The 24626-nt window shown below is 42.1% G+C and overlaps 1 protein-coding gene across 1 annotated transcript in view; it reads left to right on the forward strand.

The window, feature by feature from the left end:
• The window catches only part of LOC115205051 (protein diaphanous homolog 2), a 675845-nt gene that overhangs the window by 583281 nt on the left and 67938 nt on the right, over positions 1-24626 (forward strand). The window contains exon 28 of the mRNA XM_029770617.1: positions 15181-15316. Coding sequence (XP_029626477.1) covers positions 15181-15316 — 136 coding nt within the window. The remainder of the gene's footprint in view (positions 1-15180; positions 15317-24626) is intronic.

Genomic DNA, 24626 nt, shown 5'->3' on the forward strand with positions numbered 1-24626 from the left:
TTATCAAGGTGGTAAAACTACACCATGATCAATTGATGTCAGTATTTCAACACAAACCTCTGAATATACAGGAAAATATTACAGAGCAAATTATACAAACAGCAAAACATTTCCAGTTTATTTAAAAACACAGGTATGTAACATTTATTGGACTGAACGTGAGGTGAGTCTAAAATAAAATGTCAGAAAAACACGCTCATAAAAATATACAGAATGCTCAAGAGGGGTTGTTTGGTGCAGGGACATTTTGTTCTTAAAGTAGGGATATTTGTCCAAACTTAAATGGTGGAGAGCAAAGCAGAGACCCTACCTTCCAGGTAGAAGTCTTTTAAACATTTATTTAACTCCTTTCTCCCTCCATCTCTCCCTCTCCTTCCGGTGCCCAATTTGTTTTGAATGTGTCAGGGTGATGACACAATGTCCAGAAAGTACAAAGTTTTCCAAACCTATTAATGTGAATGGCAAGGTCCCCTTGTCTGAGCTTCTTCTCTCTCTTCTCTCTCCTTCCCATATCTAAAACTAACTTTCATTCCGGTGATCAAAGTGTGCCAGCATACGACACGGCACTCCCCAAGGATTTGCCGTTGCACGGCCTCTGAAAGGAGGTGACCGCTAAGAAGTACATTTTTCTCTCAAGCAAATAGGTCTTTATGAATAAATTATTACTGATTATGACTTCAATGCCAAGGAGTAGGAGTGGCCTGGGGAAGTGGGCGGTTGAGTTGAGGGTTGGGATAGAGAGTGGTGTTGTTCTTAGTGTATAAAATAAACAATCCTTCGATGACCAGCAACTATTTCATCTGGTTTTCCTTACTCGTTGGGAGCTCCAGTTGACAGATGCTTCAATGCTTCTAACTTCAAGGAATGTTTGGTGATCAATGTATATTTCATTTTGGTTGTTTGTTTTTCCCCATGTAAAACTGAAATAATTTAACCGTTTCCTTTGCAGCTATAGATGCTAGCTGAACAGCCCTTCCCCTTTGCACCATGCTAAGCTTGGTTAGCCAGTAACAGCCTAGCCAGCTATTGTGGATCTGTCTTGGGGAGGGTATTTATGCTTTGGCTATGCTAGCGGTATGTCCTTGCATCACCCATCACTTAAACTACAGGCACTTAGGGTATACTGTATATAATGCTGATACAGCTATAGTGATACAGCAAATGGATATTGTGACTGGTCGGCAGTTGGGGTCATTAAAGAAATTCATATTCACGACGGAGACCTCATTTAACTTTCCAATTGATTTTACTCTGACACTCATTCAACATGCACAGTAAATGTATGGTTCTTTACAGTTCATCATATGGGCTTTGAGTAATTTGAGGCTAAACATTTATTCGCCGGCATCACAGAGTGTTGTTTGGCCTATGTAATGCATTCATTACACACAGGGCCATCCCAGACGATAAAGAACTCAATTGGAATACTACTTTCCTCTAAATTGCTTTGACTAAAAAGCCTTGGCTTAATGCAACACCGACTGTCATGAGGCATTTAAGTACATAGACCTCATAGAGCTGACTACAACAGATAACATAATCCATTAGCTATGGGTTATTTTCTACTGACAGTGAAGCAAATACAAATCTTTAGATTTTGGCGCATAAAGTCCACATATATAGAAATGCCCTGACAATTTACTATTTTAATATAGACGGCCATATTTGAATATGGAGTGGATGGAGTCGAAGTGAAATGCAATCAGTCGGCTCTGTGTGTGTAATCCTGACCAGGGGCAGAGAGGAGGATGAGGATCTCTACATTAATGAGTTATCAAAGCCCAGGCAGATGGAGGACGAGCTAACAGTCTTAGTCATTAATTGAGTGACTTACTAATAAGACCAATAAAGCAAGACTAATGGGTGTGGGGTTGCAAGCATCATCGCTTAAGCTTAGAGATCAAATTATGTTGGCTGGTAGGTGTGTGTGTGTCATTGTGTGTGTGTCATTGTGTCATTGTGTGTGTGTGTGTGTGTGTGTGTGTGTGTTTGTGTGCACATTCTTGTGTGTGTGTGTGTGTGTATGCATGCAAGTGTGTTTCTGTGAGTGTGTGTGTGTGTGTGTGTGTGTGTGTGTGTGTGTGTGTGTGTGTGTCCCATCTTTTCAGGGCCATTGGCTCGATCTCAAAAGTATGCTAATGTGATAATAATGATGGGGCCGGTAATATGATGCTTCTCCTCCCACGCCCCTGTGACTGCTGCATCATCCTCCGCAGCTGCTACAGCTGCTGCACTCTTCTAACACAAACGCACGTGTGTAGTACAGAACACAGACACACAAACATATTGCTATGGATACTGGCTCTCAATGAATAAGTCACTGATATTCACACTGTAAGCACTATTCAATCTAAACTAGTCACCAGATTTCATTGAATTTAAATAGTAATTTCCTCAGTAAGGAAAAAATAATAATAATGCGCCTCAAAGACTAACAAGTTAGTGTACTTGTACCCCATAAGTTTCTGACACCATTCCATTAGAAGCTGGCACATACTGAAACAGATGGTGGATAAACACATAGGCTGCCCAAAGTTCTGTTGTGCTACAGTGATAGTGTTAGCGTTAACATGTAAATGAGATACAAAATCTACAATATCTATTTATCTATTTCTGTGTGTGTGTGTGTGTGTGTGTGTGTGTGTGTGTGTGTGTGTGTGTGTGTGTGTGTGTGTGTGTGTGTGTGTGTGTGTGTGTGTGTGTGTGTGTGTGTGTGTGTGCAATTAAAACAGCTCTATTCCATTCTATTCTATACCGCTACGTATGAAGCAATGTATTGGACATTATATTTACTATGCTAGCATGGAGAATCAAACACACTCCTTGGACTGGGCCAGCTCGTGTGTAAAAGAGCAGAACCTGCTTGGAGAGGATAAACTACTAGGCTATACTGTGTATAGGGTCAGGGAAGAGGAGTAAACAAGTCAGGAAAAATATTGAATTAAATAAGAACCTGAAAGGGGAAAAGCCTACACTGCAAAATGTGAAATCTATCTTAATGTATCTTATATTTCAGGATATTTTTATTAATAAGACGATTAAGGTAAAATATATTGAAATAAGATCAATTTCACTTTTTGAATTAAAGCCTTTAAAATGTTTTTAAATAACTAAATTATCTGCCAATAATGTTGGTACGAAATAAAACTCACATTTTAAGTCACTCGATATCAGATATTTAGGCTTGCTTAGATTTCACAGTTTGCAGTGTAGTGCCCCATGTTCAGTATAGGGTATGCATGAGACCTGGGATGTTCAGGAAATTGCTCAGAAAGCTCATAAGTCTACATCTCCACAACACAGGGCAGAGTACAGAGAGGAGGCCTCAGTGTTACCGCAGCCTGTGTCCTTATTAAGTCCTAGTAAAAAGTATTTTGCTCATGCTATGGCTCTGTATTGAAGATATTGTGATTGCATCCCAAATAGCACCTTATTCCATATTTAGTGAACTTCTATTTATAGTCCCTTATCTCCCATGTTCAATTGGGTTGAGATCTGGTGACTGACACACACACACTCACACACACGCACGCACACCATTAATGCACACCAGTACATTCAGAAAGTATTCCGGCCCCCTGCACTTTTTCTGAATTTTGTTACGTTACAGCCTTCTTCTAAAATTGATTTAAAAAAAGTACTCATCAATCTATACACAATACCCCATAATGAAAATGTATACAAAATAAAAAAAAACATAAATACTTTACTTACATAAGTATTCAGACCCTTTGCTATGAGACTCGAAATTGAGACAGGATTGTGTCGAGGCACAGATCTGAGGAAGGGTACCAAAAAATGTCTGCAGCATTGAAGGTCCCCAAGAACACAGTGGCCTCCATCATTCTTAAATGGAAGAAGTTTGGAACCACCAAGACTTAGAGCTGGCCGTCCAGGCCAAACTGAGCAGTCGGGAGAGAAGGTCCTTGGTAAGGGAGGTGACCAAGAACCGAATGGTCACTCTGACAGAGCTCCAGAGTTCCTCTGTGGAGATGGGAGAACCTTCCAGAAGGACAACCATCTCTGCAGCACTCCACCAATCAGGCCTTAATGGTAGAGTGGCCAGATGAAAGCCACTTCTCAGTAAAAGGCACATGACAGCCCGCTTGGAGTTTTCCAAAAGACATCTAAAGGTCTCTCAGACCATGAGAAACAAGATTATCTGGTCTGATGAAACCAAGATTGAACTCTTTGGCCAGTTTTTCAGTGGCAGGGACTGGGAGATTAGTCAGGATCGAGGGAAAGATGAACGGAGCAAAGTACATAGAGATCCTTGATGAAAACCTGTTCCAGAGCACTCAGGACCTCATACTGGGGTTCACCTTCCAACAGGACAACAACCCTAAGCACACAGCCAAGACAATGAAGGAGTGGCTTTGGGACAAGTCTCTGAATTTCCTTGAGTGTCCATGTGGCATGACTCTCTCCTTGGTGGGAATCAAAAGGAGACTTTGCCAGAACTCCAACATCCAAAAGTGAATAATGAAACAATATTTCTAACATAAAGAATATGGGAAATTATTTTTGGGGATCCAAACAATAATCATGTCATATCATTTAGCAATTTGTAACGTCATTACGGATGGTATAACATGATACCTGTAACTCTGAAAGTAGACACGTCCGAGTTACCAGGTTTGCATCTAAATGTTGTAAAACTTAGATAATTAAATATGAAACTATTTGTGAAAAGATAGCAATGTGACTTTAGCCTTCTAAATTAGATTATAATTATTTTTCTTATAAACTTTTGCCAAGTCAGTAACCACGCCCATGTGAGCACAGACATTGTGGCAACATAATGGAACCATCCTCCAAGGCGAGTACTTAAAAGGACTCGCTGAAGAATTAACATACTAGACCAGAGAACGTGAGGACGCAGTCCACACGTTGAAATGGTTGCAATTTAAATACTGACCAGACAGTGTGGAGCAGTGGCTACACGGCTGACAAATGATTTAAAACTACAACACCAGAAAATTGTAACTCTCAATGAGTGAAGAAGATAAAGACTACACATTAACAGTCTGCAGCTGTACATGTTAAAATAGTCTAGGAAACTCGACCGAAGACGAGAAAATAATAATATTTCCCTATCACCACTGTGTGATACATCTCTGATGGATACATTCTAACAAACACTCCAGAACAAAGAAACTACAACTACAAAGGACATTGTGTCCTCTGGTGGACAAATCAGAGACTTCTGTCAAACTACTCCCCATAGACGGACCTGGTGATTTCAACAAAGAGACGACAAAGACATACACACATAAATATATGTGTTGCATTTCTTTTCTGAATGAGTGGTCGTTCATGTGCAAAGTATTCATTCTCTTGAGCATAGCTTCCACATGTATGTACCAGCCCACTCTCTTTGTCTCTCCCTCTCCTTACATGCCCCTCCCTTTCCATTGTGTAACAAGCCATCATATCGGGTTAGTCCACTAGGGTATTTTCATTGCATTATGTTAGTAATCAATAACCTATAACGTGTGTGTGTTTATGTATTTATGTGTGATTATTTAGTTAGTAAATAAATTATTAAGACAATTTATGTATTGCTGAATCATCACTTTTAGGCTAGGGTTTGTGCAGATTTACGAGGTCAACGATGTTCATAATGAGGCTGATATGAGGAAATTATTAATTGATGGCTGGGATGATAACGATATATTCTGATAAATTATTGAGTTAATTCAGGAAACGGAAACTCATTAAACAAACTTTCCCATGGTGCCCCAGATTCCTAATGAGTTAATTGTTACATAATTAATTTAATCGGGTAATGTTTCAACGTCGGAGGTAATTATTCAATGAATAGCCGTCATCACATTAATGGTAGACACGTCACAACACTAGCCAGAGCCCGGACTTGAACCTGATCGAACATCTATGGAGAGACCTGAAAATAGCTGTGCAGCAACACTCCCCATCCAACCTGACAGAGCTTGAGGATCTGCAGAGATGAATTGGAGAAACTCTCCAAATACTGTTGTGCCAAGCTTGTAGCATCATACCAAAGAAGATTCAAGGCTGTAATCACTGCCAAATGTGCTTCAACAAAGTACTGCGTAAAGTGTCTTAATACTTATGTAAATGTGATATTTTATTTTTAAAATGTTTAATATATTTGCAAACATTTCTAAAAACCTGTTTTTGCTTTGTCATTATGGGGTATTGTGTGTAGATTGTTGAGTGGAAAAACAACATTTTAATCAATTTTAGAATCAGGCTGTAACGTAACAAAATGTGCAATAAGTGAAGGGGTCTGAATACTTTCCGAATGCACTGTAAGACCCCTCTTTCCAAGGCACCCCTATGCTCCTTTGAGACCCCTCTTTCCAAGGCACTGAGGTAACTAGACATGGTAGCCAAAATAATAGGCAACTGGGCATTTTAATACATGACCCTAAGGATGAAGGAATGTTTTTTGCTTAATTAATTCAGGAACCACACCTGTGTGGAAGGACCTGCTTTCAATACAATTTGTAACCCTCATTTACTTAAGTGTTTCCTTTTATTTTTCGCAGTTACCTGTAGCTTGGTAAAACTCTTTTGGATAGTGAGAGTCTAATTTCAACAATTTCGAATATACCGTACATCACGGTTTTGTAACGATCGTCGTCGGGTGATGAGGAAGCGGACCAAAGCGCAGCTGGGAGCGAACACATGTTTATTCTTCACACTGAAATAAACACGTACACAAAACCAAGAAAATGCCGATACGTTAACTGCTCAAAACACAAAGAGGCAACACACCACAAACAGCGTGGGGGAAAAAGGAACTTAAATGTGATCCCAATCAGAGACAACTAGCGACAGCTGTCTCTGATTGGGAATCGACAGAACCCAACATAGAAATAAACCACATAGAGCTAACACAAGGCTATAACGCAAACATAGAAAACAAACCAAGGAAAAATACCCAACATGACACACCCTGACCAAAATACCCGAGTTCACCTAGTCAGGGCGTGACAGTACCCCCCCCCCCCCAACGGTGCGTACTCCCGGCGCACCAAACTTAAGTCTATTAGGGGGGGACCCGGGTGGGCACCTCACCCTCGGTGGAGGCTCTGGCCCCGGGCGTGTTCTTTACCCCGCCTCCACCTTAGCCCTACCACTCTGGCCCGGACTGGACCACTGTGGAGCGGCATGCTCAGACTCCGGAGCGGAGCCGTCGACCGGAACAGGATTGGGCACCGGTGGACCGGACACGGGCCGTGCCGGACTGGGGACACGCACCACTGGCTTGGTGCGGGCAGCAGGAACGGGCCGGGCCGGACTGGGAACACGCACCACTGGCTTGGTGCGGGGAGCAGGAACGGGCCGGGCCGGACTGGGGACACGCACCACTGACTTGGTGCGGGGAGCAGGGACGGGCCGGACAGGACTGTGGACACGCACCGTGGGCTTGGTGCGGGGAGCAGGGACGGGCCGGACAGGACTGTGGACACGCACCGTGGGCTTGGTGCGGGGAACAGGAACGGGCCGGACCGGACTGGGGACACGCACCACTGACTTGGTGCGGGGAGCAGGGACGGGCCGGACAGGACTGTGGACACGCACCGTGGGCTTGGTGCGGGGAGCAGGGATGGGCCGGACAGGACTGTGGACACGCACCGTGGGCTTGGTGCGGAGAACAGGAATGGGCCGGACAGGACTGTGGACATGCACCGTGAGCTTGGTGCGGGGAACAGGAACGGGCCGGACAGGACTGGGGACACGCACCGTGGGCTTGGTGCGGGGAGCAGGGACGGGCCGGACAGGACTGTGGACATGCACCGTGGGCTTGGTGCGGGGAACAGGAACGGGCCGGACAGGACTGTGGACATGCACCGTGGGCTTGGTGCGGGGAACAGGAATGGGCCGGAAAGGACTGGGGACACGCACCACTGACCTGGTGCGGGGAGCAGGGACGGGCCGGGCCGGACTGGGAACACGCACCACTGGCTTGGTGCGGGGAGCAGAAACGGGCCGGGCCGGACTGGGGACACGCACCACTGACTTGGTGCGGGGAGCAGGGACGGGCCGGGCCGGACTGGGAACACGCACCACTGGCTTGGTGCGGGGAGCAGGAACGGGCCGGGCCGGACTGGGCATACGCACCACTGACTTGGTGCGGGGAGCAGGGACGGGCCGGACAGGACTGTGGACATGCACTGTGGACTTGGTGCGGGGAGCAGGGACGGGCCAGACAGGACTGTGAACACGCACTGGTGAACTGAAGCGTGGAGCCGGTTTAGCCACTCGACCTGGCTGGATGCCCATCCTAGCACGGCATGTGCTGGGCATGTCCACCGGACGCACCGGGCTGTGCGGGCGCACTGGCGACACAGCGCGCAACTCCGCATCCCATGGCTCCTCCTCCAGATCTTCCCTCAGCAGGTCCTCAATCAACCGTCTCATCTTCGTCTCCTCCTCCGGCGTCATCCTCCACGAGAGCAGTGGTCTGGGCTCTTCCTCTGCCCTTCCGGACCACCCCATTAGCCCCCCCCAAAAAAAAATTATTGGGGGTGTCTTCCGGGCCTCCTCGACCGCCGCCTGCGACTCCGTCCACCGGCTGGCATTACCTCCTCGACCTGGGAATCCTTCCGCCAGGGTCCTTTCCCCGACATGATCTCCTCCCAGGTCCAGAACTCCTTCCCCTCACGAGCCCATCTCTCGCGCTCCTTATCCTCCCGCTGCTTGGTCCTGGTTTGGTGGGGTGTTCTGTAACGATCGTCGTCGGGTGATGAGGAAGCGGACCAAAGCGCAGCTGGGAGCGAACACATGTTTATTCTTCACACTGAAATAAACACGTACACAAAACCAAGAAAATGCCGATACGTTAACTGCTCAAAACACAAAGAGGCAACACCCCACAAACAGCGTGGGGGAAAAAGGAACTTAAATGTGATCCCAATCAGAGACAACTAGCGACAGCTGTCTCTGATTGGGAATTGACAGAACCCAACATAGAAATAAACCACATAGAGCTAACACAAGGCTATAACGCAAACATGACCAAAATACCCGAGTTCACCTAGTCAGGGCGTGACAGGTTTACGTGATAGCCACTGTAGTTTATGTACTGTAATGGCTAGTTTGTTTTATTTAGCTGCAGAAACCACCCATCTGTGACTTTGTGTAACATCCGCAGTTCACTCATCCTTTAATCTTCTTTCATTTTCTATCTCCATCCCTCCATCTTCCAGCTTGGTTTTTAAATACCCCACCTAGAGTTGTTCCAATTAACTAAATAGTTTTAAGTGAGGCTTTTTTCTCTCTCATAATCAGCTTTGGTAATGACTTTGGATTATTTAATGTGCAAACCCAATTCCCCTTTCTAATTTACCTTACCGTATCGATTGGTGACCACCGCTGAATACCTGAAGACTTCCTACTGTGTTCAGTCTTTACTATCTCTTTTCCTGTCTCGCCATTCATTTTCCGATGACGTTCAACACACAGACAATAACACAAAAAAACAAAAAAATCAACAATGTTTCTGGTTTAAGTTCTGCCATTAGCTGTCAACAAAAAAATGTCAATGTCAGTGAACATCGCTGTGGATATAATCGATAAGTTTAAGGATAGGCTGTGTAACCATGGAGATAAGCTTGATACCGGGAGACAGGTAGTTTGTTATGAATGTTCAACTGAATGCATTGACTATCTCCATTATTCTGAGAAAAGGTACGTTCAAAAATCATGCATTAGTTCAAAACTAACCTTTTGGATCTACCATTTTATCAACAGCAAATAGGTCTTATGTCAAAGGTAATATTTAGAATTCATGCTATGTCTGAGTTGTTCAGTTGATTTCGGAAGTTTACGTACACTTAGGTTGCAGTCATTAAAACTAATTTTTCAACCACTCCCCAAATGTCTTGTTAACAAGCTATAGTTTTGGCAAGTCGGTTAGGACTTCTACTTTGTGCATGACACAAAGTAATTTTTCCAACAATTGTTTACAGACAGATTATTTCACTTATAATTCACTGTATCACAATTCCAGTGGGTCAGAGGTTTACTTACACTAAGTTGACTGTGCCTTTAAACATCTTGGAAAATTCCATAAAATGATGCCATGGCTTTAGAAGCTTCTGATAGGCTAATTGACATCATTTGAGTCAATTGGAGGTGTACCTGAGGATGTATTTCAAGGCCTACCTTCAAACTCAGTGCCTCTTTGCTTGACATCATGGGAAAATCTAAAGAAATCAGCCAAGACCTCAGAAAAATAACCTCCACAACTCTGGTTCAACCTTGGGAGCAGTTTCCAAACGCCTGAAGGTACCACGTTCATATGTACAAACTATAGTACGCAAGTATAAACACCATGGGACCACGCGCTCTGTCTCCTAGAGATGAATGTACTTTGGTGCGAAGTGTAAATCAAATCAATCCCAGAACAACAGCAAAGGACCTCGTGAAGATGCTGGAGGAAACAGGTATAAAAGTATATATATCCACAGTAAAACGAGTCCTATATTGACATAACCTGAAAGCCGCTCTGCAAGGAAGAAGCCACTGCTCCAAAACCGCCATAAAAAAGCCAGACTACGGTTTGCAACTGCACATGGGGACAAAAATCATACTTTTTGTAGAAATGCCCTCTGGTCTGATGAAACAAAAATAGAACTGTTTGGCATAATGACCCGAGTTATGTTTGGAGGAAAAAGGGGGACGCTTGCAAACCGAAGAACACCATCCCAACCGCAAAGCACGGGGGTGGCAGCATCATGTTGTGGGGGTGCTTTGCTGCAGGAGGGACTGGTGCACTTCACAAAATAGATGGCATCATGAGGGAGGAAAATTATGTGGATATATTGAAGCAACATCTCAAGACAACAGTCAGGAAGATAAAGCTTGGTCGCAAATGGGTCTTCCAAATGGACAATGACCCCAAGCATACTTCCAAAGATATGACAAAATGGCTTAAGGACAACAAAGTCAAGGTATTGGAGTGGCCATCACAAAGCCCTGACCTCAATCCTATAGAAAATGTGTGGACAGAACATAAAAGGTGTGTGCGAGCAAGGAGGCCTTACAAACCTGACTCAGGTACACCAGCTCTGTCAGGAGGAATGGGCCAAAATTCCCCCAACGTATTGTGGGAAGCTTGTGGAAGGCAACGCAAGCATCCCACCCCTAGTACACCCTATCAACAGCAGGTGAAATATCAAGAGTGCCAAATTTGAAAACAATTAAATGTCATAATTCTAATTTCTCAAACATACAACTATCTTACACCCTTTGAAAGATAAACATCTCCTTAATCTAACCACGTTGTCCGATTTCAAAAAGGCTTTACGGCGAAAGCATAAAGTTAGATTATGTTAGGACAGTACATTGAAAATAGCTTTGTGTAATGTTTTGTCAATGCAAAGACCGGCGTCACCAAAAGCAGAAAACCAGCTGAAATTATGCACTAACCTTTGACAATCTTCATCAGATGACACTCCTAGGACATTATGTTAGACAATACATGCATTTTTTGTTCTATCAAGTTCATATTTATATCCAAAAACAGCATTTTACAATGGCGTTGATGTTGAGAAAATAATTTTCCCCCCAATACCGCCAGTCAATCAGCACAACAAATTAAATAATTACTATTAGAAACCATATGTAAAATTATATATTGTCATTCAAAGAATTATAGATTAACATCTCGTGAACGCAACCGCAACCGCATTGCCAGATTTAAAAATAACTTTACTGGGAAATCACACTTTGCAATAAACGAGGTCCTGTGCTCAGAAAAGGCTTGGCGATACAGACTAGGCGCCATGTTGGAGAGATCTAAAATCAAAAATACTATGTAAATATTCCCTTACCTTTGATTATCTTCATCAGAAGGTACTTCCAGGAATCCCAGGTCCATAACATATGTAGTTTTGTTCGAAAAAGCTCATAATCTATGTCCAAAAAGCTCTGTGTTGTTAGCGCATCCTGTAGGCTACTCAAAAACATGAACGTCGCCCGCCGGACTTGTCTTCACCAAAGAGGGGGAAAAAATATTTACGTTCGTTCAAACATGTCAAACGTTGTATAGCATAAATCATTAGGGCCTTTTTCAATCAGAACTTCAATAATATTCAAGGCGGACGATTGCATTCTCTTTTAAAACGTATTGGAACGAGAGTACCCAAACATGCACTCGCGCGCCAGAGTAGTATAGGCCAGCCGCTTATGACCAACTTCCCAAGTCTCTTGTTCGGTCAGTTTTCACAGTAGAAGACTCAAACCACTTTGTAAAGACTGGTGACATCTAGTGGATGGCGTAGGAAGTGCTCAATGATTAATAAGTCCCTGTGTGTTTCAATGGCATAGGCTTAAAGGCAATGCTACCAAATACTAATTGAGTGTATGTAAACTTCTGACCCACTGGGAATGTGATGAATGAAATAAAAGCTGAAATAAATCATTCTCTCTACTATTATTCTGACATCTGACATTCTTAAAATAAAGTGGTGATCCTAACTGATCCTAATTTTTACTGGGATTAAATGTTAGGAATTGTGAAAAACTGAGTTTAAATGTATTTGGCTAAAGTGTATGTAAACTTCCGACTTCAACTGTGTATTATTATCAGAGGTCTTGTATGTTGTCCTTATCCTTGAAAGCAACCTGTGTGTCATTGCCCTAAACTCTCAATCATGTCAAAGTTTGAATCCTGCTCTGAAGATTACATAGGAAAACCTTCCCTTGGGTACAGTTTATCTCTCATAAGTCTTCTTACAAGAGTACAAATAAAAAAAAGAAAACAGATCAAACGGGTACATAGACGTTGCCATTGGCGCAATGCAAGGAACAGCATATAGAGAAGAGGGAGAATAATTTTTTTATTTTTATTGCTATGGCAATTAGCGGGTAGAGCATGTTTGATCAGGGCTAGCAATTACGCTGTGTAATTGTGTTTGCAGTCAGAATTGCTTGTTTATTTAGAGTAAGTTTAGTTTTTTTGTAATTTTTTTGTAAAATCATTTTATATGTAATCTAGCACTCAACTAGAAGCTGGTTTATAATATCTTTCTCAAATGAATTGAATTGTGTTATCGAATTAGGATGACAATTGATTTGATCAGCTGCAGATGTAGACCAATATAGCCTATAGGGCTCTACAACAATGTGCTAAAACAAAATAGTGGATTCATTACTCAATAGGGAAGGGAGGCAATGCATCATCACTTACCCTGTATTTGAGTCCGCCATTATGTAAAGTGCACACAGTCAACATGTATACACACACCATGGGTATCTATATCACCAGTCAATCCAGTATCCTACTCTATTCAATGCACAGGCACACAAAGGAATGAGTCTCTCTCTCTCTCCCTCTCTCTGCATTATTCCTTCTCCCTATGTCTCTCTCTATCTTTGTCTGTGTGTGGCTTTCTCTCATCCTCTCTCTCTCTCCCTTTGTCCTTGTCATCTCACAAGGAGACAGTGACAATGAGTGCTCTCGTCCTTGGGAGCTGAGGCTTCACTATTGACTGGCATGATGAGCTGCTTGTTTCCTTGCTCCTTCCACACGATCTCCGTAATCCCTGTGTTTTAGCCGCCAACACGACACACGTCAGGAAAGCATGGGGGGATTCTGAGGGGGGTGTCTGACTGTCGACACTCATTATATCAGACCTTGGAGGAGGAAGAGGGAGCAGGAAGGAGCAGGGCGTGCCAAGACACACACACACACAAACACACACACAGTCTTGTATAACTAACACAATCCAGTCCCATTCAAAGTCCTATTTTCCCTAACCTCTAATCCTGACCCTTACCCTAACCCCAAAACCTAACCTTAACCCTAACCCTAAAACGAACCCTAGTTCCTAACCCTAAACCTAATTCTAACCCTAACACTAATTCTAACCTTAACCCTAAACCCCCTTGAAATAGCATTTGACCTTGTGGGGACTAACAAAATGTCCCCAGTTGGTAAAATATTTGTTTGTTTACTATTCTAGTGGGGACTTATGGTATAGAAAAGTTAAACAAGTGAATAAATATAGTTAAACATATACACACTTCCAAACATGCACACACACGCACACACACTTTCAAATACACATATGTCGTAAAAGTCGCAAAGATACATGCACAGTTGCACATATACACACATGCACGCACAGTCACACACACACACACAGATGCATGAACACACACACATACACACACACACACACTCTAAGATGAGGTCTGTCATGTATGCGCCACAGGCCCGGGGTGAGAGAACCTTTGTGGGCTCCAAAGGTTGCGTGGTAGTGTCTCCTTCCCCCCTCTCTCTCACCTGGCGTCAGAACATTTTGTGCGAGCGGAGAGCCCCCTACTGTTTTCTCTGTTTTCTCCTCGAGCGCCTTCCCTGACACCTCGGTGACATTTAAGCCAGTGAAGAGGGCAGAGGGTGATATCTGTCGTCTCTCTCCTCTCTCTCTCCTGCTTGGGAGACTTGTTCACTGTAGTGTCACCCTCTTATGTTATGGTTCCCCGCCATCTTTGTAAGGTAAAGACTGAAAAAGAAAAAAAAAGATTGACGATACACTGCACACTGTAGATGCAAAATACACTCGTAGGTCATCGACCTTAGTCATGCATAAAAACAAGACAAGCTTGAAGCAATATATAGAGAGTCTCAACACAACACACTCACATGCAGTGAACCTCTATATGAACACACAAATAATTGATGTGGAATAACAAAGATATTCTATAAATATTGATGTTTTTGCCATATTTCCAAAGAGAATGACTGGTCTTACTGCAGTGGAATGCACCATCCTGTTACTGTACTGTACTGTGTGTGATGCAGTGTTATCTTTGTTATGTATAATGTTGATTGATGTATTATTGAAACGTGCCATCGCATGTCTCCTTTCAATATTTGTGCAAAGATACTGTACATTGTGTTGATGCAAAGAGGGCCACATAAGGAAGAAAATGTGTTTGTGACAGAGTTTGTGCATTTCAAATGCATTGTTTATTCCCTTTCCTATGAAACTATATACATTTGATGACGGGATCCTCCAGTACTGAGCTTTGGAGAAGTATAGTGGCGTCAGGAACTGAATTCTAACTGCCTGTGTGTGTGTGCCTATGTGTGTGCCTGTGTGTGTGCGCGCCTGTGTGTGCCTGTGTGTGTGTGCCTGGATCCTCATGCCTGTGTGTGTCTTCCCTTTCCCTCTCCAGGAGGCGGTGAAAGACAACCACAAAAAGAGGGAGATGGAGGAGAAGATCAAGAGAGCCAGACTGGCCAAGGAGAAAGCAGAGCGCGAGAAACAGGAGCGCCAGCAAAAGAAGAAGCAGCTGATTGACATGAACAAAGGTACGCCACTTCTTCTGTCACTTCTAGAGCGAGAGAGAGAGTTTGAGAGTGTGTGCGAGAGAGAGACTGTGTGTGTGTGTGTGTGTTGAGGGGGGGTTCTGTGTGTATGGGTGGGAGGCTGTGTGGGTGTGTTTATGTGTGTATGTGTGTTTGAGAGTGTCTGAGAGAGAGGTGTGTTGAGGGGTGCATAGCTTGAGTAAGGGATGCAGCACTGAATGGTACTTCACACTGAGCTGAACTCTGCAGGGGGGAGGAGAGGCATCTTTATCACTGAGAAGAAATCACACCCTTTGCACACTCAGATCTACAAAAAAAACACCCTAATGTTAGCATGTGTTTTATCCTGTCTCTTTTTAATAGCATCCATATTCATATGTTTTGTTCAATATTCATATATGTATTATTGATATCGTTCTGATGATGATTGCTAATAATGATACAACGGGTGGTTCTAATCCTGAATGCTGATTGGTTAACACCGCATTCCAGCCGGTGTCTATTCCACGAGTTACCACCGGCTAAAGCTCTGACTTTGAAATGCCTATTTACTCTGTTCCATCTGACTACACAATCCTCATCAGCCCAGCCAGGCAATTTTATAAACTTGATCTCCACTACAAAAGCATCTAGACATTATCTGACATTTCTTTTAGACTAACATTTAGTTTTCAACAGCAGAGTTTCTTATAAACATCGCTGTCTCTCTATGACATTTGCAACATTATTTCAATATTCAAATTCGATCTCCAGCCATCCCATAGTAATGAATGTGTCGGGAGTCGGGATGAGAAAATAAGCAGCGTTTCTCAGCCAGTCGAAAACATGAATCAGCTGGCATCATTTTTATGGATATATACAAAGAAATGTAAATTGAAAAAAGGTAAAAACGAAACGAAGTGCAGCTAGTTTGCAGTCTTTCCAACTTCAGTTTGAAGTGATTGTGTCCTGACGAGATAGCACATTTTCTATGCCAGGCGAAATCACGCCTCATTAGATCATTGTTTTGGATGTATCCAAATAAATGTCACTAGAAAAACAGCTTAAACAAATGCCAATGCAGCTACTGTTGTTATTCTGGGTGCACTGTTTGACGCGACTGTAAGTTAGTCGTAGTTGGCTAGCTAGAACGAACGACTGGGTTGCATCCATAGATACAGAACAAAAAGACTGAACGACTGGGTCGTGTCTCTGGCAACCAAACCGATAGAACCCTAGATTTGTGTGGGAACTATATCTTGTAGAACGATGAAATAGTATGAATAATAACTGTTTTAATGAAAATATGTCAATCATTATTTGAATATGTTGGTAACCCGTTATATAAAAGTGATAATGCCGAGAAGCCGGTGTTTGGAGGATATATTGTCACGGGTGTTGTTCGAGACGAACCGTGCCAATATCCTCCAAACTCCAAACAATTTATTAATACTATCTAATAGTAGTCATAGAAGTAGGCTAATAGTCACAGTAGTATTACTACAGTGTTAGACTTTGTCGTACAGAAGAGTATATATTCAAATAGCTACTTAAAAGTAATATATTTGAACCCAGGTACTGTATGAGTAGTACTATTAGAAGACAGTACTTATAGTTGTCCTCCATAGTAGTTGTAGTCAGTATAGTAGCAGTAGTAGCAATAGAAATAGTGACAGTGACAACAAAGCCTAGCAGTTCCATTGTGAATCCCTATTATGTCCCTGTGTTCGTCACTGTGTTGGCTGTTGGGTGTAGCCCAGCTCAGCTCTGCGGGGTGACGAGCAGAGAGCATGCTGTCGGCCTCCAGTGTCATGGTGGATGTAGGTCACATGTAAAGACGGGATATCAGGTCCGCTGGCTTTGTAGAGCAGACAGTTAATAGGGCTGGCACATCACACAGAATCACACAGACCTGTTTTGCTATTAAAACATTTAAAGGTGCAAAAGGCAGAAATCACTCTGCCATTTCCTGGTTGCTAAAATTCGAATAGTTGTCTAATTTCAGTGTATGTGATGAAACAAGCATTGTAGAGAATCATTGCACCATGTTAACCACTGTGAAATACTGTATCTTCACAATAACGAAAAATATTGTTTTTTAGCTGTTTGAAGCTGGTGTACAAAACTGAAAGTAAAAGATGCAAAAACTAAACTTAAGAATGCTAAGCATGGAAATAGCGCACATAGCACAGATAGCCCTTCTTCGACTTGCTTTCAATGAGAATGACAGATTTATAACTCACATTTCTATGTGCATTTAGTCGGGTCGCCCAAAAAGTTACATATTGCAGCAGTAACAACCCTGGATGACTAAAATGGAGTTGCAATTATTATTCTGACTTTTTTAACCATAGACGTGCAAGAGAAATGAGAGGGAAATAATTGTAAAAATGTTCATAACATTAAAACTTAATTTATTACAGTTAACAGTAAGTTTTAGAGAGATTTGTAGTAAACTATTTTTCCCAACTTCCTGGTTTCGATTTAGACATTTCGACTCTGTCCCAGCCAGGTCATTTATACAGTAGTTTATCGTTTTGAACGACTGCCTTTATCTTTCTCATAAACAAAGTAATGGTGGTGAAAACGCTATTGATTATTTCAGACAGCACAGTTATTCAGACATGGCAAAATAGCAATAGAGATCCGTGAATCTCAGTTCCCTATTACTGAGATGACATTGAGACAGGCAGAATGTTGTGCCTAGAGGCCTCTGGGGGGCTGGGAACCAGTCAGTGTGGTCTTTTTTGTTATTTTCTGACAAACACACTGGGATTTTTTACAATCCACCAGTTTCAAATGTCACAGCTAGCCGAGGACCTTTCGGTAGCTCTGCCGCATTCAGCAATGTGACAAGCCGCTCCAAGTCACTCTCCATCACACACTGCTGCTGTAACTCTCTGTGAGATAATTGATGCATGCAAGTATTTCAAACGATGACCTCTTTGAAAGCTTCACTTTTAATAATCCAGAATCGCTGTCTTCTGAAGATGCCTTGGAAGCCTGTCTCTCTCTGTACTCTCTCTTTCTCTTGCTCTCTCACTTTCATTCCCATTCTCTCTCTCTCTCTCTCTCTCTCTCTCTCTGTGTTCCTCTCGGTTTCTCTTGGTCTTCCTCCCACCATCCCTCTCCCTATCCCTCCCCCTCTATTTCTAAGCAGATAGAGGGAAACAGGTGTGATATTAAAGATTTCTGCCGGAGCAGATTTTGATATCTGTTTCAGTTGGAAGACATCATAATACGTTGGGGAATTAAGAAAACATGACAAGGACACGGACAGGTAGCCTGGAGCCTAGGAGATAGCATGGATACTCTGCCATCCCCGTTACCCAGACTCCTGGTCTCTCTCGACTTAGTGTCTGATCATCCAGACGTTGTAATTCTGAATTCCGAGCCTTTCATGTTTCAAGGACGATGATACCTAGCAGCTTTATATCGAAGGCGGTTGGTGGTTCTGAAAACAATAAGCCAATATGATTAAATCAAAGTCGACTCGTCCCTCTTAGATCGTTTTTTCTGACACATTCTGTACCCTAACTAGGTCCTTTTTGTGAAGAACTGGAAGGGGAATGACAGTTGGATGATTTTTTTTCTCTTATCCTGTCTAAATGGGCCTGCGAATGGTGAACTTGCTGTAATTCAGCTTAAAAGTGGGTACAATGTTAGGTTTTCTATTTAGTGCTCTGTTCAGAACACAGATGTCAGTCTATCTAGTATTTTTCCATTGTATTCATTATTATTTTATTCTACCCTGCTAGATAGTATCAGCCTTCCTCTCCTACAGATGACAGCTTCGGGTGTGAGAGGCTCCTCGATAGCCTCACTATACACACTAATCACCATTAGACATCAACAGTTTGCTGGAGTTAGTGAGTTGGATGCCTTAAAACATTTTCATAGAAAGATAAGGAAGTATATGGTTTCAGAGTAAGCTAATATTTTATTATTCAATACGCTTTATCAATCATATCCAACCTTTTTCAGCATTAATGTTGCAGGAAAATAGTCGTGTGTCGCAGGTCACTACTTTAACTTTGTTTTTATGAAAATGCGCTACGTAAACTTTTTTTTAAATCAAAATGCGTTTTTGGGCTAGCTAGCTAACATTACATATACAATCTTATTATTTGTATCTCAGAGACATTTTCTTGGCCAGTTATAGCCTAATGTTAGCTAGCTAACATTGAACCTGGTTGGTTAGCTACCTGCAGATTCATGCAGGGTAGTAACGTCATGAGTTGGGATTATGGTTAATTGTTTAGCTAGCTAGCTAGCTACATATCTTAACAAAAGACTCCACTATGCAAGTAACCATTTTGGGTGTGTTTGTAAATTCAGTCTGACCATCTACTTCGATTTCGGTGCCAGAGCGCAGAATAACTGATGAATTTACGAACGCTCAACACCCATTGAATATGGCCGGTGTCAGTAAATGTCGGCAAAATAGCGTAATGAAATTGTTGCCAGCAGCACAGTTACAGTCACCAACGCTATGGATAAGTTGAAAACAGCCTAACCACCTCTGCTAGGGCGAGTAAAATGGTCAGAGTTTGGGTGGGGGCTAAAGCTTAAGAGGATGTGAATGATTCTGAATGGGTATAGACAAAGAAGTGCTCTCCAGTAGGTACCAAAAGATTCGAAGGTAATTTTCTCAATAGTGAGGTTACAAGTTTGTCAACTTTCAAAGCATAATTACTTTCCCGTTGTTCCTCAAATGCAGTGTATGATATACAATTGTGTAGCGCTGTGTCTCTGCTTTTATCCAATGTAAAAAACACAATTTCAAATGTTGCTACATAAGACCCAATCAAGGCGGTAGGTCGAAAATAGATCTCTCGCCTTGATGTAACATACATTTTCTTGGAAATTCATGCAAAGACCAACTGAAGGCAATAAACAACTTCTCTGGTACAAAACGGCCTATGTGGCATCGATATTAGTCAGAAAAATGTATTTGAGTGTCTAAATTGACTACAAAGTGTAAATAGGATAATGTTTGTCATCAAGTCAGTCTCATCCAAAATGGAGATTTGCGAGATAATTAGGGGAAAAAATTGGAATGGAATGAAGGGTAACGTAACAGTTTTCCATGAGTTGCCCATAACCTGCATCACCCATTTAATCAATTCGGAGCGCAGCTGCACGTGAACCAATCGGAATTCCCATGGTCAATTTGGTTTGACATTCAATATCCCTATAGGGCTAGTTATGGACCATCAGTAAATGTACATGAGACAATATTTTAAAGTATCAGTAGCTCCAAATTTCAATGACTTAACCTCTATCCAACTATAAATTGTAGAAATTCATATACAAATATTAAAAGCATCTAATTTATTGATGGTCCCTAACTAGCCCTAGAGGCTGGTTATCCAAAGTTAAACCCACTTTGCCAGCTAATTTGCCAGCAATTTGCCAGCAACTTTGAAGCTAATTGGCAAAAGAAGTTGGCTAGCTTGCTAGCTAGTCTAGACTACTTCCAGACACAAGAGACATCCATATCAAAGCACGCCTTCAAGACCCAAATCTTGTTCTTAGTCGCATTTCCTAATGAGGAGAATTGAAACTGAGGCTAAATCTGGAAGTTCAGCCCCCATTTCATTCAAAACTAGGCTCCCCTATCCCAGAATATATATATCTCTGGTTACAATGCTTGCTTCAATATAATACATTTATAACAAATGTACACTATCATCACCTTCGGTGTATCCAAATATCTTCTCACAGTCAGCTGGGACAAAACGTATGTCCAATATTTTCCTGGAATGACATTCAGGTAACAACCAAAATAAAGGAAACACCAACATATAGTGTCTTAATTGGGTGTTGGGCTAACCTGAGCCACCAGAACAGAACAGAACAGAACAGAACTCCTAGATTCGACAAGTGTCTGGAACTATTGGAGGGATGCACTATTTTTCCATGAGAAATTCCATTTTTTAGTGTTTTGTTGGTGGTGGTGGTGGAAAATGCTGTCTCAGGCTCTGCTCCAAAATCTCCCATAAGTGTTCAGTTGGGTTGAGATCTAGTGAATGAGACACACACACACATACCCTATGCTCCTTTGAGACCCCTCTTTCAAAGACAATGATATATCTTATTCTAGCCATGGTAGCTAGAATATTGGGAAACTGGGCATTTTTATACATGACCCTAAGCATGATGGAATGTTAATTGCTTAATTAACTCAGGAACAACACCTGTGTGCAAGCACCTGCTCTCAATAGATGTATCCCTCATTTACTCAAGTGTTTCCTTTATTTTGTTAGTTACCTGTGCATTTAAGTGTGACTTTTCTACATATTTTCTTCTATGGTTTCATGCGTTAATTCATTCCAACGTGTGAGGTCTATTTGATGGATCATACTATGGTGTTTAATGCAATTTCAAGGGGCTATTTTGGTAAAGAGATAGATTTTAAGTCATTTAGCAAATTGATAACTAATCCTCTTCACATGCAAATGATTAACAATGAAATGCATATTTAATGAGAATTTAATTCATTTAGCTTTAAGAGGATGGCATTGGGAGGTGGTGGTCGGGTGGGGGGAGGGGCTGATGGACAAACGCTTTTAGGAAATGGCACACAAAAAAGTCCCCTCCATTGCCCAGGAGTGAAACTTGAGAATGTGCTCTTTTCAGTCAGCGAGTACTTCCTTGAGTGCCTGTTATTGATGCCCTTGACAAGGGTCGGGCTAAATCAGTTTTCGTTGTGAAGAATTGGAAATACTAATATGGTAAATTGCTTATGAAATCATTACGTACTTCTCTCCATTTGTTTTAATTTTCCCTAAGTGGATTACCATATTCTCTTGGACTGACCAGATGTTCAGTATTAACCCAAATTGCTTTACCTCAGCTACAAGTGAACAGGCGAGCCAACGCTGCTGTAAAATACAGCCTAAATCCACCCTAATCCTTCCGTCTCTAATGAGATATTTCATCCCAACAGGGTATTTATTATGCTTGCAGATATGAAACAATGTCACAGAGAGTGTGTAGACAGCCTGTAGAGGGAGAGGGAGGGAGGGATAACTATAGGAAAGACTGGACATGACATTCTAATGGGGGAAAACATCCTTTATTTACAAGTTGATGTCATTGATGTTTCAGCCATCAGAGGGAGAAGTGAGCACTGGTGCCACCCATGCCCGGCTGACATCAGACAGGGTCAGTGCCCAGGTCTCAGCCAGTGTCCCTGCCCGAACGTGGACAGCGTCCCCACAGTCAAATCCACTTAGGTCTGAATGGGGCCTGAAAGCACGTATTACGCTGTTTTGAGCACAATTTGACATGGCATAGGGGACACATTGGAACAATTCAACAACAAGTTAAAAAGTCCTTTGAACATTTCTTATAGTAATAAACCAGGTAAGTTAGAACAACACGGTAAATACAAAGTCAAGTCAAATGTATTTAAAGTGCATTTTACATGAATCACAACACACTCTATCATTAAAAAGGATTCATTGAAATAATTACTAACGTAATTTGATGTTTTCTTTCACCTGTTTGGTTTGGTCTGTTTTTTAGAGCCTATATAGTATTATGACAAGGGGCATTGATAGCTTTATTGTTGGTAAATAGATAAACAGTACATAATTGTGAAGACGTATGAGGTGAATTATTGAATTTAAGATTCTGGGCTGAAAAGCTGTCTGGTTGCAACTTGCTACGATAACAATGGCTGTGCATTGTGTCCTGTATTACATTGACCCATTTATGCCTGGCTGCCTAACGCACAGTAATTGTTCATCTGTTTACCTGTTGTAATACTTGTATTCTTTATGGAATATTTGTAAATTACAAACTATTCCAGCCAAACTATTCCAGCCATCTTATAAAGTACTCGTATAGTTGGAGGCTCACAGATGCTTTTTTCCTAATTCACTTTTACCTGCATGTGATCAATCTTCACAGTGCGAATTAAAATCTACAGATCCAGTCCAATCCATTTTTTCCAGCAGCTTGCAGGCACTGATAGAATTCAGTTTCATACAATTCTCTGCTATGGGGGAATATTATCAACAATCGAGACGGAGGCTTTGGTCTTTAGTTAAGTTGGTGTAGGCTCTTCACTGATATCAATGTTTACTGTGTGAAAACTCAAGTTACGTCGAATCAAACCACTCTAATTCAGAGTTCAAAATTAGATGAACGACTGCTCGGCCTTGAAATAAAAGCACACCATTTCATTAAAATGAGTCTATTACTAAAAACAAGGTAGCAATCTTCCTAATCTCTCTAACTGGTGCGGACACAGCCTTAACATATTGTCATGGACTAAATAGGTGAGAAAATACGGAGGTCTTTTCACAGGTTATCCATGAAGCCGATTATATAATTAGCTTTTCATTTGTCTTGTGCCTTTTGTTATTAAAAGGCACTCTTCAAGAGTGACTGAGTACAACCGTTTAAAAAGCACCCATTTTGCTGATGATCTACTACGCTTGCTCAGTTCACCAGGCCTATTAGAATAAGGTTGGCATGCCTCTGTGGCTTTCAGAGAGAGAACAACTGAATGTTGACAATGATGTCCTCTAACACCTATCCAGCTTTTCAACTTGAAGAGACTACATTTCTCCTTGAAAAACGAAGGATAAAACTAGTGGGTGTCACGCTTTTCACACAGAGTACACGCTACAGAAAACGGGTATTACAATAGAAGGGTATGGAAAAGACAGCAAAGAACCACCAGTGGCTTTGGGAGGCATTTTTTATAAATGTATACATCCTGTTTATCCACATTTTACTATACAGTAGTGTAGCTTATCCATGTCATTCTCAATCTCTATACCTAGCTAACAAGGTCAGGCTTGGGGCATCTTAAATGCAGATTGTGCATATATGCCAATCTCCATCAGCAATGTGTGCGCATGGCATGCCATGCTCGGGAGAGCCTGAGATGTTTTTTCCGTTGCCGGGGCCGACGGTAACTGGAGTGACAGGGGCAGTATGAAGGGGACGTAGATTGATGGTGGTGTTTGACAGTGACAGCCAGCACACATTAGGGCCGGAGAGAGCGTACCTGTGTGTGTGGGGGAGGTGTGTGTATGCGCCCGTGCGTGCGTGCGTGCGTGCGTGCGTGTGTGTTTACATGCATGGGGACTTTGCCAGGCAGGTGATTATAGAGAGGTGATGACAGGAGCCTGACGCTGAGAAAAGAATGTGTCCTCGTGGTCGCACAATGTCCCCATAATGTCCTTCTCTGTATAAAAGGGTAGGGGACAACATTGTCACAGGATGATCTTAGAGATATAGTATATATTACAGCTGGAAGATGAGACCTATGGGGAAAATGAGTGTTTTTGCAGAGACTGTGGTTTTGTTCCAA

The sequence above is a fragment of the Salmo trutta genome, chromosome 13, assembly GCF_901001165.1.
Source record: "Salmo trutta chromosome 13, fSalTru1.1, whole genome shotgun sequence".
NCBI classification, from domain to species: domain Eukaryota; kingdom Metazoa; phylum Chordata; class Actinopteri; order Salmoniformes; family Salmonidae; genus Salmo; species Salmo trutta.